Source organism: Littorina saxatilis, linkage group LG7 (genome assembly GCF_037325665.1).
Source record: "Littorina saxatilis isolate snail1 linkage group LG7, US_GU_Lsax_2.0, whole genome shotgun sequence".
Classification (NCBI taxonomy): Eukaryota; Metazoa; Mollusca; class Gastropoda; order Littorinimorpha; family Littorinidae; genus Littorina; species Littorina saxatilis.
The window spans coordinates 34,986,538-35,007,255 of record NC_090251.1 but is presented as its reverse complement, the minus strand read 5'-3'; the positions used below and the strand labels follow the sequence as shown (position 1 = coordinate 35,007,255).

At 41.6% G+C, this 20,718-nt stretch overlaps 1 protein-coding gene and 1 long non-coding RNA gene across 3 annotated transcripts; one reads left to right on the top strand and one right to left on the bottom strand.

Annotated features, from left to right (window-relative positions):
* The first annotated feature begins 1,353 nt into the window (after positions 1-1,353).
* Positions 1,354-6,525, top strand: LOC138971289 (uncharacterized). Of its 2 annotated transcripts, none has more exons than XM_070344003.1 (6): positions 1,354-1,553; positions 2,169-2,452; positions 3,284-3,461; positions 3,733-3,928; positions 4,730-4,806; positions 5,447-6,525. In XM_070344003.1, the coding sequence occupies exons 1-6, from the start codon at positions 1,550-1,552 to the stop codon at positions 6,481-6,483; spliced, it is 1,776 nt and encodes a 591-aa protein (XP_070200104.1). In that variant the 5' UTR covers positions 1,354-1,549; the 3' UTR covers positions 6,484-6,525. The 2 variants fall into 2 exon arrangements, with proteins under 2 accessions (XP_070200104.1, XP_070200103.1); XM_070344002.1 differs by having other exon boundaries at positions 1,357-1,525.
* LOC138971290 (uncharacterized) lies at positions 3,805-17,897 on the bottom strand. The gene is made up of 3 exons (XR_011457211.1): positions 17,503-17,897; positions 17,230-17,310; positions 3,805-3,944 (listed from the first exon to the last, which is right to left on the bottom strand). It is a non-coding gene; the product is annotated as an uncharacterized lncRNA (long non-coding RNA).
* Between the last annotated feature and the right edge of the window lie 2,821 nt (positions 17,898-20,718).

Genomic DNA, 20,718 nt, shown 5'->3' with positions numbered 1-20,718 from the left:
ATAAACAACTTAAAACTGACAGTTGGTAGTCATGGAAATAGTACCAGGTGTTACGTGTATCGTACCACTGGTACTATATGTGTAACTAGGTGAAGTACCATACACGTAACTCATAGTTGAATGGGGAAAATGCTTGTAGATTCCACCATAGGAACATGTTGCATTTAGATCTAACTCAGAAATGCGGTTAACACTGCAGTGATTAGAATACAACTTATTCAGTTTTACTCCTTTGATCCTCCACAGATGTGCAGCTCACTAAAAGAGATCCCAATTTTACTTGAAATCATCTGAAAATGGTTTTTTTTTTTCTCACCTTGATGATGCGCACGCCTTTTCCGCCATTTTTTCAATGGGAAGTACTCAGAGTGTATCAAAGCATCACTCTAAGCATGGATTGTGCCCCCTGCATACACGCATTAGTCAGAAAAGGGGTGGTACGAATAGGATAACTGGTACGCAACCGGTGACTCTCCCCTACTTTGCCGTAGCTGCGAGTTTTCGGTATAAAGACTTCGCGAAGCTTCTTGTAGTCGACTACGGGCTCAATTACTGACGAAATATGTTCTTTTTCAGCCACTGATGCCACACAAGCAGCTAAAGCCTGTTTCACAGAAGAGTGTTCAAAGCTTTTTCGCAATTTTCTAACAGGGAAGCCTCTTTACGTGTGCTCAAAGAGCGAATCGCACTTTTTTTTAAATCGTATCTTCAATAACAAGTATGAATGACCAAAAAACTAAAAATTAGGCACCACAAACCACCAAAAATAGAAAATGTCCGAAGTGATGAAGGGGCAAGGACATGAGGTCATGCCCCCGCAGATGCGGTCATCGACTCATGAGAATTACGTCACTTGTAAAGGTCTTCGGTACCGAGAAAGATTCTTCTTGTCTCGGCGTGACTCTTTTTGCGTCATCGTCTGGCGTCAAGGTTGGCCCATCGGCGAACCACGATGTGCCGATCATCGGCATCGTCAAAGCCACGATCATCATAATCGTTGCTCTGCCGACCCAAATCGTCATCGGGCCGATGACAGTCTGTTGTCGGGGACTCTTGCTTTATTGATTGTCGGTCGGGCTTTTTTGCATAATTTATACAACTGATTTTAAAACACGATGAACTCATTTAAGTTATCTGTACGTCGGTGATGACTCTGACTTGTTGTTGTTGTTGTTGTTGTTGTTGTTGTTGTTGTTGTTGTTGTTGTTGTTGTTGTTGTTGTTGTTGTTATTGTGAGCTTTTTGACTTTATGTAAGCAGTGTATGGATGTAGGAATGTTTCCACACGAGGACAACTACCAATGGGCGTTATGCTATATGGCGGAATACATTCTTGTAATTGTTCTTGCTCTTCTGTTCTTCTTAATGTGTGTGTTTTTCCTGACGCTTTGTATTTTATTAACTAATCTTATCTTGATCAATGTTCGTTTGTTTTTGCTTCACAACAGTGTCTTGTGAGTTTGGACAGAGGGACATGTGTGACTGGACAAGCGTAACAAACGAAACGAACACGTTGGAATGGATTGGTAAAGCTTACACCGCTCGCGAACATGCGTGCGTGTGCTTCTATCTTCCTGTCTGTGTGTTTGTCTCTTATCTCTCTTTTTATATTTAGTCAAGTTTTGATTTTTTCTTTGATTGTGCGGGTTTTCAGCATATCTTTGTTCATGTTTTGTAGTTATGCATGTGTGGCTGGTTCGTGATTGCATAGATCTGAAAGCACATAATTATGACCGCATGCATACTCACTTGTGTTTTTGTCAGTTCGTTTGTTTTCCGTCTCCAATATTTTCTCGCTGATCGTCCTTAGTGTGTGTGTGTGTGTGTGTGTGTGTGTGTGTGTGTGTGTGTGTGTGTGTATGTGTGTGTGTGTGTGTGTGTGTGTGTGTGTTGGTGCGTGTGTGTGTGTGTTGGTGTGTGTGTGTGTGTGTGTCTGTGTGTGTGTGTGTGTGTGTGTGTATGTGTGTGTGTGTGTGTGTGTGTGTGTGCGTGTGTGTGTATTGGAGTGTGTGTGTTTTGTGTGTGTCTGTGTGTACCTGCATGTGTATGTGTGTGTCTGTGTCATTCTATATTTGTGTCTGGTGTGTTCGGCTGTCCCTCGGTGTGTCTGCTAGTGTGTCTGCTTTGTCTCTGTGTGTTAAACATTTAATTTATTTGGGTTGGTTTTAGCATGGTGGGGGAATTCATGGCATCGGAACTATTACGCCCGTCTCTACGTCGGAGGCCATGACGCAGGGGACCAAGGTGTGCTGGCCAGTCCTTGGCTGCAACCCTGGTCACCAGGCTCTCGATGTCGACTACAGTTCCAATACTACCTTGGAAAAGATAATGGTTGCCGGTTGTCTCTTCTGCATGAGAAAGCCGGTATTATGTCAGTATTATGGAATTCTACAGCAGCTTCTTTTTATAAAACAGCCTCATCTGATCTGGACTGCACAGGAGAACGATACAAGGTTAATTGCATTTGCAAGGTTTTCTGTTTTCCTCTTTGTATGAGTGATAGTTATTCTCTTTCCGTTTCTAATGGATGCGCATGCATGAGTTATTTGTTTTAGAGGGATGAGAGTTGTTTGTTTTCTTGCTTCCTTCTTTGTTTGTCTGTCTGTTTCATTGTGTTTTTCCCTGCGTTTATCAATCAATGGTTTTACTCACACAAAGCGTGTATCTCGTACATTCAAGACAGTTGTGTTTTGTTCAGTCGACCTTCGCCCCCACCTCCTCCCTCCTCTTGTTTTTTTGTTACAGGTGATCCTTACTTTTAGCTACTTCACACACACCGCTACGGTACTTGGCGAAAAGTTACTTACCACTCTTTTACATGTAAATAAACATTAGCCATAGAACAACGGCTTGTATTATTGTTACTGTTAGTTTCGGAAGAATTCCATCTGCTTTATAGTTTTGTTGTTTCCACTTTATAACTACTCTGCTATATGCATCCGGTAACATTACTTCAGGTCATTGTACTCGACATATCGATGCAAACAATGCAGATTTCCCTAACTTTGAAACAAGCAGAATGAATTTTAAAAGAAAGTGAGACGTAAGTGCATTTACTAGGAAGTGAAACCATATACCTTTTTCAAACAATGTATTATGTACACCTATCTTATATTGTCTACTAGTTAGAGACAGAGAGACATATCTTTTTCAAACAATGTATGATGTACACCAATCTTATATTAGACTATATTGTTTACACGTTAGAGACAGAGAGACATATTTGTTTGGAGAATCTTTGCATGATGAATAATTCCATGCTGTATTTTTGTGTGTGTACATAGCTATATTTTAAAGGTGAGCGAATATCCAACGAAGACAACGCTTGTGGTTATTACAATGAAATCGCCGTGGACAATATCGTGTACTATGTTGAACCTGGCGAACCTCCTACTTCTCATCCCACAACAGTCACCACTAGCACACTGACAACCAGTTCTAATGTTTACAGTACACAACAAGGTAAGGATGTTTGTAACATTTGCTTTTGAACATGCTTGTTGGACCATTGCTTGGACAAAATATTAATCAAAGAAAAGAAAAGAGAACAAAATCAGAAAACAAAACCACGTCTCTACTCTTTATGTCTAGAATACATAACACCATCACCTGCAAACAACAGCACAGAAGTCTAGGTCCTCATCAGTTGCTGGTAGTACTTGTGGTTGAACAGTAAATAAACAAGAAAAAAGTGGACAAACTGTGATTGTATTCTTAATGTATTTCCCTCTAGGAGGCAGCACAGCAACAGACGCACTTACCAGCATAGAAGGCCTTGGCTCTGCCTCAATTGCTGGTATCACCATTGCTGTCATCCTGGTCGTTGTCGTCATCGCGGTTGTCGTCATCTTCGTCTCAAGAAGACGCAATGGGGACGGTGATAAAACAAAAATCTGGCTGGCACGTTACTTCAGAAAAGCCAAGCGCCCGTTCGTTGCTTTCCTCCTTTTTTCCCGTGGAAATAAATAAATAGATAAACAAATAAAGAAATGCATACACAGATTCATTATTTATTTATGTATTTATTAATTAAGAAATTCATGAATGAATGACCAAATGAATAAATGAATGCGTTCATGAATGAACTAGTGAATTAATGAATTAATGAATACTTAAATTAATCTATACATAAGTAATAAGGCATAAGACAATACCAAGACATTTGTATCTACTTTAAGAAATGAAGGAGTAATGATTTTGTGTTACGTTATGTCTCATGCCTGCCATTTTTTTGTCTAAAAAAAGCTATATCAAGAAATAATCGATGCGCAAATTCCAGAGTAAACTGCGGACAGAGACTTGCACGTTTATTTTGTGTGTGTATTTCATTAGCCCGCATTACGTAACATTCTCATCGTAATTGTGTCTTTAAAACTAGCCTAGAATATCTTCAAGCTGATTGATGTGGACAGTCATGGATGGACGGTGCAATCGATTATCCGCACAAGCGTACCCTGTAGTTTTGAACAACAACTGAATAAAGGGAATTGTATTTTACGTGAACGGCTGTAGAGCAAAACTGTTAAGAAGCGTTTTGCTGCCCAGATTACATTTCTTACAAAGCGGACCATAATCTGCAGCAAACATAACAAGTAATTTTTTTTATACAAACTATGTATTAATGACAGCCTCAAACAGAGTAACAGTTTCAAATTATGTAGGTTACATGGTTTTCAAATGGATGTATACTGAAACACACATGAATACTCTGAATTCTATTTGCCTTGCAGATCCGCCTCTCAGAACAACACCCGAAGAGCGGTTTCTAACTCTGGCTATGTGCCCGATGACCAATTCATAACTTCAGGTATTGTTCGTTTACGTTTTTGTTTTAATGGTGCTGCTTTTCAATGACAATTGTTAATCAATGCTTGTTATGATGGTTTGAACTAAGATCATGCAACGCTAACCAGTAACTAGCCCAACACGATAGATAAGCACCTAATTGAGTTTTCATTGAACAATGCGAGGGTTTGTTTGCTTGCATTACACCATGATTGTGTTGCACTTTTTGTTACCGAGATTGTCAACAATTATGTTTGATGCAGAGGGTAAACTATATTTTGACAGACAGGCAGAGACAGACAGACAGACAGACAGAGACACAGAAAGACAGGCACACAGACATACAGACTTAAAGAGAAAGACAGAGACAGATAGAAACAGCGACCGACATACAGACAGACAGACAGACAGACAGACAGACAGACAGACAGACAGACCAACAGACAGACCGATAGACCGACCGACATACAGACATACAGACAGACAGACAGACAGACAGACAGACAGACAGACAGACAGACAGAAATAGAGTCGGACATAATGGTCGACTTGCTGTATTATCGAACAGTTCTCAGAAATCTCTCACAGCAGACTGATAGAGGACTTGAGTCGAGTTATTACCAGTCCTGATCTAAGTTTTATTTGAATTATATATTTTACAGTCCGAATGCCAGGCGCGCAAACGCAAAGCGACGAGGATACAGACCACATCTACAATGCACCAGAAGAACCCTACGTGAACCTAGCCACTGCTGTGAATTCTGCAGGACTCCCCAAACACACTCACCAGAACCTGAGACATCCCGGGAACAACCACTCTCAGGATGCTTACGAACTGGCAACAACTGGCGATCAGACGAAAGAAGTAGCAAAGAACGGTGAAAACAGCAAACAAGACAGTGTCTACGAATTCGCAGAACCGCCTGCTAATGAGATAAAGTCAGATGGCAGCCATGACTACTACAATCAGACAAACCTAAAAGTTGCACAAAACGAGGCCTCCGCCTCTGATCCAGGCTTCGATGACACCTACGATCACACACAAGCTCGCCCCTTGAACCAGAAGGACCTGGATGACACATATGACCACACACATGACGACCAGGTTCCCAAAGCTACTCCGAACTCCGACGACACCTCTCCACGTAGAGTCGAATCCCCGAATGACGAAGACGAGTACGCTGTTCCTCCAACCAAAACCATGTCAAATCCTACCACAGGGAAAGCTGCAGCGATCGCCGATGGCTCGCGCACAATGCACGCAAGCAAACAAGCAGCCAGAGGAAAGCGAACCGCCGCAAAAGGAAAGCCTGGTTACGAAAATATCACCGAGGACCACACCAAAAAGTCAGCAGACAAGAAGCAGGCGCGCCTTCAAGACGACACAGAGTATTCTTTGGCCGAGAACACTATTCCCGCGCAGTCTTCGCCAGAAGCTTCACAATCTGAAGCGTCTGTCTATGAAGTTGTTGATCATGACGAAGACCACGACAAGTCCACAGCTTCTGTCCCTGCGGACGACATCTACAACGAGCTTGACGTCAGAGGAGAGTCTGTAGCCGAGCAGAAGGTTCAGCAGCGTCACTATGATCACGTGCACGATCCGGACGAGTACAGTGAGCTGCACGGTGAAGACTGGACACGCGATCAGCAGAGAGAGGCAGAGGCTGATCAGTACAATCACATTCACAACTGTTGATATAATCTTACCCCCCTCTCTCTCTCTCTCTCTCTCTCTCTCTCTCTCGGCTCTCTCTTTCTCTCTCTCTCTCTCTCTCTTTCTCTCTCTCTCCCTCCCTTCCCCCCTCTCTCTCTCTCTCTCTCTCTCTCTCTCTCTCTCTCTCTCTCTCTCTCTCTCGTTCAAACGCACTCACCCTCTAGTTTGGACGGGGTTTTTTGTAAACAGTACAACCACAAGTACAGTACGGTGCTGAGCTATGGGGACTGGATAAGACGCTCTGCAGTGTACAGAAAGTCCATTTATTTGCATGGAAGACGTTCTAGGGAGTTCGAATGCGAACACACAATGAGCTAGTATATGGCAAAACGAACAGATACCCGATGTGTTTGAATTCTATTTTAAGATGCATTAGTTATTGGTTTATATTGTCAAAGATCAATGAGCACAGATTGCTTCACGAATCATATTAAATATAATATAAAATGGTTGAGAGTGGTAAAAAAGAACTGGACCTCAAGCATCAGTTGTAAACGGTATCAGTACAGTTTTGGTTTTGTGTGGTTGAATCAGGGCGTTGCAAATGAGCAATATTGTTTGCGTGTTATTATCAAAAGTTTAGTCGATTGCAGATGGCAAGAATGGGATAAGCATGTGCAAAATAGTGACAGATTTGTTCTCTTTCAGACTGTTAGTACTGTATATGACATTAAACTCTATCTTTTGTTGATAATATCAAGACATTTATTTCGACATTTATAATGACCCGGTTTCGACTCGGTAATTGATCAATTGATGTGCATGTGTACCGTTATAAAAGACATAATACCGATAAGTTTATGTGTCGTTTGTAAAGAAAAGCAAGAAGATGAAGTCCATTTTGTTTTGAGTTGCCCATATTTGAACAACTCAAGAGAACAACTTATTCCAATTACATATCATGAAAACCCAACCCTCTTTCTACTTAACTTACTCTTAGCCTCATCACAGTAAATGTTTGTCAGAAATATGTCGTTGTATAAAATTTTGTATGAGTCCTTTAAGTTAAGTAGTAACCTCTTAGTTAAATGCCGTGTAATGCTTTGTTTGATATATCCATTTTACCTTGGAATTGTCAGAATTTCCCGTGCTAACAGAAGCTACCAAGATGGTTTGCTTCTTGGTTAGATGGGTTGACAACTCTACCAGCAGACTACTGAAGAGACACATTAGTAGATCGAAACACGCGTCTGGTCTTAGTAGTCCTCCTCAGGTTTAGATTTCTCTGTGATACATCCCCCACACGGGGACTTTGCTTTGAAATCTCGGTCCAACCGAGGAGGTTCTGATGTGCGCAATATGCTATTTGTGAAGGGATATTTCATGCTCTCCTCTTTTGCTTTGCTACGATATTATTTTGTGAAATCTTGGAAGGAAATCTCTGTTGACTTTCATGTGTTTCTTTCACAACTCTGATAGTGTATATAAATATTAAAATATAAATAGCATATAAGCCTATTATAGGACGATTACCATTATTTTATGTTTCGATTGCACCTAAGTGGAATGATATGTAATTACCCTTTTGTTCACATCCTTGTATAAGGGGCAATGGCCTCATGAATAATAGTATCACGTGTATACCCGTTGGATTTCAAGGAAAGACACGCACGCACGCATGCACGCACGCATGCATGCACGTACGTATGTACGTACGTACGTACGTACGTACGCACGCACCCACGTACGCGCACACACACACACACACACACACACACACACAGACACACACACACACACACACACACACACACACACACACACACACACACATACATTAGTACTGTATTGCATACCTACGTGTGTGTTTCATGCAAGCATGCAATGTTCTCTTTTCAGTGTGCCATATTATGTCTTAGTTGTTTAAGCATAAAATAATAGCTGCTTACAGTAAATAATCTGCGTTTATTTTTATTTTTTAAGTAAATTCGTTGTTTATGTATATATCTGATCGTTTACCCTATTGCTTGCTGAAGTGCATACCTTTTCAAATTTGATTGACATAAAACTCAGTTCAGTTTGATTTGTCTTCATCTTAATTTGTTTGTTTGTTTATTTGCTTGTGTGGTTGGTTGGTTGGTTGGTTGGTTTGGTTAGTTGGTTGGTTGGTTGGTTGGTTGGTTGGTTTGGTTAGTTGGTTGGTTTGTTTGTTGGTTTGTTTGAGTTTTCGTCTCCTGGTTTGTGAACTGATAACTCTTTTGATGAAAGCTCAACACTTAAAATGTTAATATGAATGTTTAACCACCCTTCGCTCCGTCGGGCTTTAATTAAGGTTTTGTCGGTTGTCAATTATTATAACCATTATAACCTAGAAGTTTCAAATGGAAGCCAATGCAATGAGTAATGCGGTTCTCCAAGCGCATCGCTTCGTAAGAATTCAATAAGACTATGTTCGGGCGTCAATCTACGATTCAAATGGAAGCCTTTAAATGGGTAAATGCTTCATTGTTGACAAACATAGTATGACCTTTGACACAGATCTCAACACTCATTGTTTTCATCGAACGCCAACGCGGTTTTAAAAATCAATGACTGTATGGATTTGTGGAAAATGCTATACATGTATTATGATGGTCTTTTGTGCAATTAACGAATAGTCTTCTTTCGAGCGTTTCGCTTAGCAGTTATCGTCTGACCCCCCCCCCCCCCACACACACACACACACACACACACACACATACACACACACATACAATCACACAAACACACATACACACACACACACACACACACACACACATATACACACACACACACACACTAACACACTAACACACAAACACACTCACACACAAACACACCCGTACACACACACACACACACACACACACACACACACACACACACATACACACGAAGATAAAGAAGATAAGGCTTACATTTCGTGAATTGTATGACGTCACGAATTGTACATAGTTGATTTAGAATCGCCTCAAGTGTACACAAGTTACTGAAAGGATAGCGAATTGCGCGGAAAGCATGTAGTAAAGTTCATGCACTGTTCAATAAAACACCTTCTGCACACACATCAGACAAAAGCGTTGACAGGTGTGGTTGAAATCAAACAAGCACTTTAACATTTATGCTCAATCAAGGAAGATAATATTTCTTATCGGTACATCAGCACCTCTTTTCAGGTCGAGTTTATTTTCATGATGACACTACGGTTATCCTACGAGTGTGAATGGCTCAAGGCCAACGCGGAATGCATGGAGCAAGGCGGTCGTCTAGCCAACCTGAACCCTCACGATGAGTTTCTATGCGTCGTTCGCGCCATTGAACAGGTCGGCGTGATAAAAGTCTACGTTGGGCAACAGACCTTTTTTTCTGGGATACCTGTGATAAAGGTTATCAACCTTTGACCATTCTTCTTTCAATAACTATCTTCGTAAATGCAGTGGCACCCGTGATGAAAGGGCACCCTCGACCATTTGAAAGTGTCCCTATGTGTGTGTGTGTGTGTGTGTGTGTGTGTGTGTGTGTGTTGTGTGTGTGTATGTGTGTGTGTGTGTGTGTGTGGGTGTGTGTGTGTGTGTGCGTGTGTGTACTAGTGTGCGTGCGTGCGTACGTGCGTGCGCGCGCGCGTGTGTGTGTGTGGGTGTGGGTGTGTGTGCGTGCGTGCGTGCATGTGTGTGAGTGTGTGTGTGTGTGAGTGTGAGTGTGTGTGTGTGTGTCTGTGGGTGGGTGCGTGGGTGCGTGGGTACGTGTATACGTGCGCGCGTGCGTGCGCGCGCGCGTGTGTGTGTGTGGGTGTGTGTGTGTGTGTATGTGTGTGTGTGTGGGTATGTGTGTGCGAGTGTGTGTGTGTGTGTGTGTGTGTGTGTGTGTGTGTGTGTGTGTGTGTGTGTGTGTGTGAGTGATTTAAATTTGCAATGTTGCGGTTAGTAAAGTCAGTGTTTAACTCATGTGCATAAAAAATCTGATGTTATTAATTTTCAAAATGTTTTGCATAGTAACGATCTGAATGATGTTTGGCGCTTGTTTCACACCGACGAAAAGGAGTTCTCCTGGAGCAGGAAGAGCCCTTTCATAGCCCGTCGACTTGACTATATTCTTCTCTCTGGTGGCTTGTTTGATAAAACATTATTTTGTGACATGGTCTCAGTACCACATTCAGATCACCGATTAATTGAGTTGAAAATTCAGTTTGTGAACATAGTACGCGGACCTTCTTACTGGAAATTTAATAATCAGTTATTGCGAGACAAAGGTTTTGTTGATTTAATGAATAATTTGATTGATGCATTTTTGTTGCAAAATAAAGGTCTATGTGACTCCTTAAAATGGGAATTATTAACAATTCAAATGCGGGAATTGTGCACAGCCTATGCAGCAGGAAGAAAGCGAAAACAAAATAATTCCCAGCTTTCTCTTCAGAAGGATTTGGATGAAACGGACACTCTTTTAGCAAATAATCCACAAGATCTGAATCTGTTAATGAAAAGAGAAAAAATTAAAGTAGAGCTTGAGGTCTTTTCATTGGAAGAAGCCCAGAGTGCCCAAGTTCGCTCTCGCGTCCAGTTCATAGAAGAAGGTGAGAAGAACACAAAGTATTTTTTGAATTTGGAAAGAAGTAAAGCTAACATGAAAATTTTGCATCGTTTACAGACAGACGACGGGAGGGTATTTACTACACAGAAAGAGATTATGAAAGAACAAGTACGATTTTTTAAAGACTCATATGAAAAAAGTGCGGAATTTAACCAGATGAGCGCAAACGAATTTGTACAAGATTTAAATATACCATTTCTCTCCAATGACCAAAAAGGTGAATTGGACTCGGAGATTACCAGGAAGGAATTAACTATTGCCCTTAGATTATTAAATAACGATTCAGCCCCAGGTCTTGATGGTCTCACTACCTGTTTTTATAAAGTATTTTGGTTGAAGATAAGGGATGTAGTTCATGCCTCATTTGTACCTCCCGTAAACCATCACAGAGCTCCCCGAGCGTCTAAATACAGTACAAGCATACTTCCATTTGAACGCTCACCGAACGGGAACATCCTGGCTGCTTTCTGTCGAGCGTGAGACATTTTCCAAGAATTTATTTTCGTAGACTTGTTCCGTTAACATCAACGGCGCCTCGTTTTTGCGCTAGACCTAACTTTTAAAATCTAAATAATAAATTGACAGCTTATTACACAAACATTCTTTAATCATAAAAGAATTCGTTTTTCATCAAGACAAGATCAGAACAATTCGAAGTTGTGAAAGTTTAAAAAAAGAAAAGCCCGGAAGCAGGGTCACGCAAGGGTCGTAGCAGACGACGGCCGGTTTATCAGTGCAAATCGCCGTTCCTCTCAACAGTCAAAAGCCATCGCTAGAGTTCTTGTGAACCACAGCCGTTGTTTCGTGCATAAAAAAACGTGCTATTGTAGATAAGCTCACGTCGAGTCGCATTCAAATGACTAACTATGACGACTGCATTGTGAAAAGGGAAAACTGGATCACACGGGTTCACGATGGCTCAGGGGTAAGATAAACCACGCAAAAATAAATTCTTTGAACATTGTTCGCTCTTTACGGAGGGCACCTAGGATGTTCTCAATTGGTGAGTGTTTAAATGAAAGGGTGTTTGTACTGTGTGTAAAAGCCTGACCGTATCTGTGATGGTTTACGGGAGGCTTACTCTGCCTTTAATGCAAAGAATCTATGCCAAGCGTGTCCACGTTGCTGGGATGAAAAACACATTTCTAGTTTCGGTTTTGGCTACACGCAGACTCGATCTCGAGCCAGTCGAGGTCACACGACTGAGCGAGTGACAGCCGGACGTGGCAATGTCGACAATGTCAATGATCTCAATCAAACTCAAAGATCTTGAACAAATTTCAAGATCTTTGCCTCCATTCAGAACAGTCATAGAGCAACATAGACAGGGCCGGATTAGGGGGAGGGGGGGGTTACAGGGGTTGCGCAACCCCCCCCCCCCTGGCATGTACCTCCCAAACGCTTTTTTTGGGGGGGGAGGGGGGGGGGGGTGGGTTGCATCTGGATCATCATGAACTCCGAGGAGAAATCGCACCTCTCACCCCCTTTCGAAAGACATTTTTCTTCAACGATTTTTGTGATGAAAAGTATGAGTCCTTACAATCTCAATTCTTCTTCATTGCCTATACAGCTTGCTGTCGAATTTACCTTTTTCGTTCAAGGAGAGGCTTCCTTTCCCTCCAGAAACATCAAAAAACGTTCAGCTTCAAGGGGGCTTCGCCCCCTTGCAACCTCCACCTAGGGGGCTTCGCCCCCTGGACCCCCACCAAGGGGCTTTGCCCCCTTGACCCTCATCTGTAACACACACACACACACCCTAGTACTTACCTAGTCCGGCCCTGATAGATGACATACCTTGACATTTCGTCTTCGGAAAGACGGACCCGTAGCCTGGGCCCGTATGCATGAACTAGAAGTAAGAAACACTGGAAGTAGAGGCCTCTTTTCGAAGTGGGAACTCCCGAAGTCAACTTTCTGACTGTTCACAATGCATGAACTGACTTGAACGCCAAAGTAGTGACAGCGAGAGTATTAAGGTCAAGGTCGGGGAAATTGGGGGAATCCCTACTAATACGCAAGCGCACGTTTCTATCAACATGGCAGTCAACGAAAATGGCAAGGCACGTGTGCCGCTCAAAAAGAAAGTAGACACGGAGGGGCGTTCTGCACCTTTTTCAGATGGTGAAATTGCTGTACTCTTGACAGAAGTGTTTTACGAAAGAACGGTTATTCTGTCCAAATTTCAGAACAGTCTAACTGTTAAACATAAAGACGCTGTCTGGTCCAAAATTGCCAAAGAAGTGTCGCTCGCTCGCTCTCTCTCTCTCTCTCTCTCTCTCTCTCTCTCTCTCTCTCTCTCTCTCTCTCTCTCTCTCTCTCTCTCTCTCTCTCTCTCTCTCTCTCTTACGACACACGCACACACAGACAAACGTACACTCATGCACATACTGACACTATGACACAAGTGACACTGACGGCACACATAAACACACACACACCACACACTGCACACACACACACTCACGCGCGCGCTCGCGCGCACACATATACACACATGCACACACGCACCCATACACGCACGCACACAGTCACAAACAAATAACCACACACTCACTCTCTCTCACTTTCTCTCATTCTCTCTCAATCTACACTCATACACACACTGAAACTATGATGACACAAGTGACACGTCACACACACACACACACACACACACACACACACACACATACACTCACACACACACACACACACACACACACACACACACATACACACATACTCACCGTAGTGACACACATGTACACACGCGCGTACAGTTGAAATTCAAGACATGATATGATTTTTTCAAAGCATAGGAAGGTTTCTTTTGCAAATGAATAAAATTAACACAGAGGCAAAACCCGGTTTTTGCAGCCGGAATGCAATTGCGGAGGCTTAAAAAGGAAAAGATTAATAAAAAATATATAGCTCCCGGCGGAACTTGAACCCGGAGCAAATGAACGAGAGTCCGGAACCGTTACCACTGCACTATGTTACTCGTGTAGAATAGAGGCATGATGAAAAAAGGCATTCTGAGTTATTCAGTCGTGCTGGTTTGAAAGCTCGCCACCTTCGCCGAATGACTCGAGCACGTTTTTTTCGGTCAGTAACTGATCGAACTGTCGCTTTTGAGTCACTCTGTTTTAAGCATTTCACCTAAATTAAACAAGAATGTCACAGTCCGTGTCTATGGTGCAAGGTAGGAGACCGTCTCATTGTAGCCAATTAAGTTACGACAGTTGCTCGATTGACGCATTTCACGTCTTCGATATTGTGTCTGAGATAATTTCCCAATGAGCTGCCTTTAAAAACGGAATGTCCTGCAATTGTAGTATGCGCTGGAGGTTTCTTTTGGATGGGTAAGGACCCTTGAGATGCGATATCGTCGTATAATTATGTCAAGCGAGAGGCCCTTGACATTGGAAGTGGGAACTTCGAAAGCAAAGTTGCCAGCTACTCGGTATGCACGAGCTAAATTGAACGCCGAAGTAGTGGCTTCGAGAGTTCTGAGGTCAAGGTCGAGAAAATTGGGGGAATCCCAATTAGTGCGCATGCGTTTGTAAACGGTAGGCTTGGTGACCAGAAGAAACAAATCTCATCGCGAGTTCGTAAATGGGCAAACGTTGATCGCGCTGTAGCTTTTACTATAATTGTTGTTTTTAACTGGTTGAACGAAAGCTGTGATAATTGTCCTTAAATAGAATGACTGTCTATAATAATGATTTCGTTGACCAGAATGTTGGGGACAATAAAAAAAGGTTGTTTATGTGGTAGCGAAGTCGGTTAACTTAAAACTCTTTTTGTAGTGGTTTTTTTAATGATTGTGTATTGGTAAAACTGCTGGACAAAAATAGTTTGGTCAGAGCGAATGTTTGTGTTACTGGTAAATTTAAAAAGGCAGAACTCCATTTTTTGGGAATCAAGATATAAGGTGTAATGAAAAGAAGATAAGTTCAGCGAATTTCATATTATTTGAGAAAATGTGTGTCCGAATTTTTAAAACAGAAAAATTGTTGTACTTAGGTGTTTGTAAATTACGTTTGTCCTCGTTAATTGTGAAGAGGATGTATGTTTATATAAAGTTCAAAGTCAAGATTGGATTTTTGTAGCCTACGTGCGTGTGTGCATGTGTATTAGACATAATACATAGACATAGAACACTTTATTATCTCAATTACGATAAACTCGGGTGTGGTGAATCACAATAAACAGCATAAAACGTAAGAACATGAATAAAATATCAAGGCGCAAATAATAGTCAGCTCATCATAGTGTGGGGAGTGGGTACACACACACACACACACACACACACACACACACATACACACACACACACACACACACACACACACACACACCGTCGAACACACACATAACGTCGAACACACACACACACACACACACACACACACACACACACACCGTCGAACACACACACACCGTCGAACACACACATAACATCGAAAACACACACACACACACACACACACACACACACACACAAACACACACACACAAACACACACACACACACACAAACACACACACACACAAACACACACACACACACACACACACACACACACACACACACGGCACGCGCGAACACGCAAACAAACGTATGAAGGAACAGACGCACAATTATACCCGCACGCACGCACACACAGGCAGACAGGCACTCGCACAAATACATACACACACACACACACACACATACACACACACACACACACACACACACACACACACACACACACACACACACACACACACACAGATAAAGCAATGACAAAAAAAATAGCAGAAACTTACACTTCAACACTCGAACACACACACACACACACGCACACAAACACACGCACGCACGCACACAAACACACACACACACACACACACACACACTCACACATGCACACAACGACGCCCATTTTCATAGAAACACAGTAACCCCCTCGTATAAGCGGGAATGAAAGAGTGGTGGCCAATGACCCAGAACAAACAAAAGTCAAAGCTGGCAACTCAGGTTTGTATTCAGGGAAATGTGCACGAAATGCATGCAGAAGATACGACTTTTCCCTCTATTTTCTCTCTTTAGGAGCGTCAGCTCGGTTTGACATGAAAAACTGAAGAAAAGCCCTGCCTTTTTGCACTGAGAAACTGTGGAAGTAGCGTGTTTACTACTGGGTCTGGCTGTAGTACATTTACCCTCATTTACTTCCTCGTTAGCTTCCAAAGTAAACTCTTTTTTCGTCCCATGCATGCGAAAGTGAGGATGTACTTCCGATGTCACTCAAAACTTTAGAAGTAGTCGCAAAATACCCTGAGTTACTTCCTCGCTTTGCTTCGAGGTAAACCCTTTTTCCGGCCCATGCATACGAAAGTGAGGCAAGTACTTCCGATGTCACTCAAAACTTCGGGAGTTGTCGCGAACTTCCCCCATAAGCATACAGGCCCTGACCTTTCCACCAAGGAAGGCATTCTCGCCGCCTGCTTTGGTCTGGCTTGAATCCACAAAATATAACAGAAGTTCGATGACAGTACTGCTGCACGCCATTTTTGATCTTCGAATTCGAATTTGACTGAATGCACTCAAAACTTTAGCACGAAGCCCTTCCATTGGATGAAGTTTGGCAGACTTTTGCAATTCGCCTTCTGATTGGATTTCTCTTTTTTTTGGATTGGTTCTCTTAAAGAGAAGCAATTGCTGTCAAAATCATATTTCTGTATGTGTTGTTGCTTCCCTTCAATCGGGATTAGCTCCTTGACGAATAGAGGATCATACTCATAGAGTGATACATCTGTGAAAAATGCCCATCACGATCACGAAAACAAATGACAATCACGATCACGAGACTTGATTTTTTTGTCATCACGGATCACGGGCAAAGTCCCATCACGATCACAGAAATGGAAATTTTGGCAATCACGGTCACAGAAAGGTAAAAAAACACCAATCACGATCACGATTTTAAACCCTTTGGGGCCCTCATAAGGTAATATGTGGGTTCAGATCTATGCCATCATGAATCAGCCACAAATGCTTAACTACAACACATGAAGAGAGATATGCTGTTAAAACACACCATCAAAGAAAGAAAAGAACAACAACAAAGACGAGAGTCACACAACAGAGAAACACTCAGACAAGAAGATAGAAGCACACGCACGCTAGCATGCGAGCGGTGCAAGTCTTACCAACAGTCCATTCCAACGTGTTCGTTTCGTTTGTTACGCTTGTCCAGCCACACATGTCATCCCGCCCAAACTCACAAGACACTGTTGTAAAGGAAAACAATCAACGAACATTAAATCAATCTAAGATTTGTGAATAATTACAAAGTTTAGGAAAAATCAACAACATTATGTCTGCATTATGGAGAAAAAATAAACGACCGGCAACCGATAAAACAAGAGTCATACCCATTATGAGCAAATCTGAACATTCATTCATTCACAATTGCTACTCACAAGACAATGTTTCTTCTGTCGAACTAACCAACGCAGCTACCACAGCCACAGTCACAGTCACAGCAAGAGCAACCTTCATGTCGAGATTTCACTGAAGTGGGAAACAATGAACAAACTCCTGATACAATAGAAATTAACAAAAGCAGTTCATAGTTTCATGATGTTTCTTGAAGCGAGACACACGACAAAATAATAGCTGAAATCACAGAAAAAGGAACTCATTTCTTGGAAGCAATGCATGCCGTTCGTAACTGCACGTCGGTGGTTAACGAGCTTTTGAACATTTTGTAAGAACGTAGACATGTTCTGAAACAAATTTGATGTGTTTCAGAGGTATTACCACAAAAGCATGCAATTATCAAATTTACCAAATGACGCCTCTTTATAATTAGCGAATTGCACGTTTCATACATCAGTTATTAATCGCTATTGGTGACAACAGTGGACGGTGTCTCTCTTTTAAAGTGACTAATAATTAGCATGCATTGCGATACCCTTTTAATGCTGCATGGATGTGTGTGTTTAAAAAATGTGTTAAGAAAGAGCACAGGCAATAACAATCTGATCAGTACTTCATAATGTGTTGGCAAACGGAATAATATTTAGTGGAAAATTGCGACCACACAATGGAACGGCAGCACCTAGTCTGGCTCTGTTGGAAGCAATATTCCTCTTAAATTCGATTCAGCAGAGTGTATCTTTCTCGCGTTTAACCTTCAACAATAAAAATGCGACGATGCGTTATGGTTGTGTATATTGTATTTGAAAATGTGGTAACTATCAGTATGGTTAGATGTCGTGTCCGGTTAATGTAGGCTTCCAAATACGATCGTCTGATACAAAATGAGGTAAACGCAGTGACTGTGAGCCCTTATTGTCAAAATGCATATTCAATCACCTGTATTATAATAGAAGATCTGCATCTTCTATTCTGTGTGTGTATGTGTGTGTGTGTGTGTGTGTGTGTGTGTGTGTGTGTGTGTGTGTGTGTGTGTGTGTGCGTGTGCGTGCGTGTGTGTGTGTATGTGTGTGTGTGTGTGTGTGTGTGTGCGTGCGTGCGTGCGTGTGTGTGTGTGTGTGTGTGTGTGTGTGTGTACAGCGATTTCGGAAAAACACCCCACCTACTCGACTGATCCTGATGAAACTTGACATGAGACCAAGACAAGATCGGTACGACACCACAAGTCAAAACATAATTATTTCGTATTGCCTTCTTTAAAAAAAAAGTTTTGGTGAGGCTTTTGTCATTCAAGTCTCTATGATCCGACTAATGTTAGATATCATACATGTGTTCATTGGTATGTTTTGAAATGGGTTTGAAGTAGGTCCCACATTAAAACGTATTTGTGTAAAGCATTGAATCTGTAGCACGCAGTACACACACTTGACAAGGGGAAAAGAGTATGAGCGGACACTTGAAACACCGGGAAGTAAAATCAGGACAACAATAGTCACGAGAAGTGTTTTTTCCTTATCACAATCAGAGGTGCTTAAACTGACAAATAAATTACGCTCTCATCCCCGTTCCGGATTTCCTCCAGCGTTACGGAAGATTAATGTTTGAAGCTTTAATGTTTTACTGAAAACGAACCAATTGGAGTCCTTCATTCTATATTAAGTGCCTGTCGTTGTATATGTTTCCAGTTCTGCTTCTAACATGACTGTTCCACAAAATGTGAAAATAATACCACTAATAAAGACTCACGCAGAAGTAATCTAGTTACTATATTTTACCCACAATGAGGCACACACGTTTTCGTCAACAACAAAATAGAACCATGCACAAAACAAAAACAAAACGACAAGACAGACCGACCGACAGACCAACCGACAGACAGACAGACAGACAAACAAAGACAGCCAGAGAGACAGACAGACACTGCTTTGTACGTTAGCATGCTGGGGCCTTACTCGTGTGTATAATCAAGCACGAGACTAAGTTAAGAATTATGCACCCTCAAAATCCGACAATGAGTTTCGTTACGTATACAAATACAAAAACAAGTCGCGTAAGGCGAAAATACAATATTTAGTCAAGTAGCTGCCATTTTTCAGCAAGACCGTATACTCGTAGCATCGTCAGTCCACCGCTCATGGCAAAGGCAGTGAAATTGACAAGAAGAGCGGGGTAGCAGTTGCGCTAAGAAGGATAGCACGCTTTTCGGTACCTCTCTTTGTTTTAACTTTCTGAGCGTGTTTTTAATCCAAACATATCATATCTATATGTTTTTGGAATCAGGAACCGACAAGGAATACGATGAAAGTGTTTTTAAATTGATTTGGACAATTTAATTTTGATAATAATTTTTATATATTTAATTTTCAGAGCTTGTTTTTAATCCGAATATAACATATTTATATGTTTTTGGAATCATCAAATGATGGAGAATAAGATAAACGTAAATTTGGATCGTTTTATAAATTTTTATTTTTTTTTACAATTTTCAGATTTTTAATGACCAAAGTCATTAATTAATTTTTAAGCCACCAAGCTGAAATGCAATACCGAACCCCGGGCTTCGTCGAAGATTACTTGACCAAAATTTCAACCAATTTGGTTGAAAAATGAGGGCGTGACAGTGCCGCCTCAACTTTCACGAAAAGCCGGATATGACGTCATCAAAGACATTTATCAAAAAAATGAAAAAAACGTATGGGGATTTCATACCCAGGAACTCTCATGTCAAATTTCATAAAGATCGGTCCAGTAGTTTAGTCTGAATCGCTCTACACACACACACAGACACACACACACACACACACACACACACACACACACACACACACACATACACCACGACCCTCGTCTCGATTCCCCCCTCTACGTTAAAATATTTAGTCAAAACTTGACTAAATATAACAATGCCCAGTATGGACCCATACCGAAAACGGAGTATGTTTTGTTTGTTTAGAGGTTTGGAATCACTGTATACAGCTTTCAGTGAGTAATAAGCATGGAGTATCACAGTTATCACTTGAAATGTATTGTTGTACCGGGAAGCTTTTTTTTTAATTTTTTTATTTTATTTTTTTATTTGTTAAGGGGCTTATTGTCCGTCAGGTCTTAATTGCCTATATTGGACATGAATTGGTTTATACGATTCGAGTTTTTACGCCCTCACGGCTTTTGATGTATGCGTGTTTAGGTGGTATCAGCCATCTGCACTTATGGTAGAATGACCAAGATCTTTCACGGGCCATTGTGGTGACACGGGG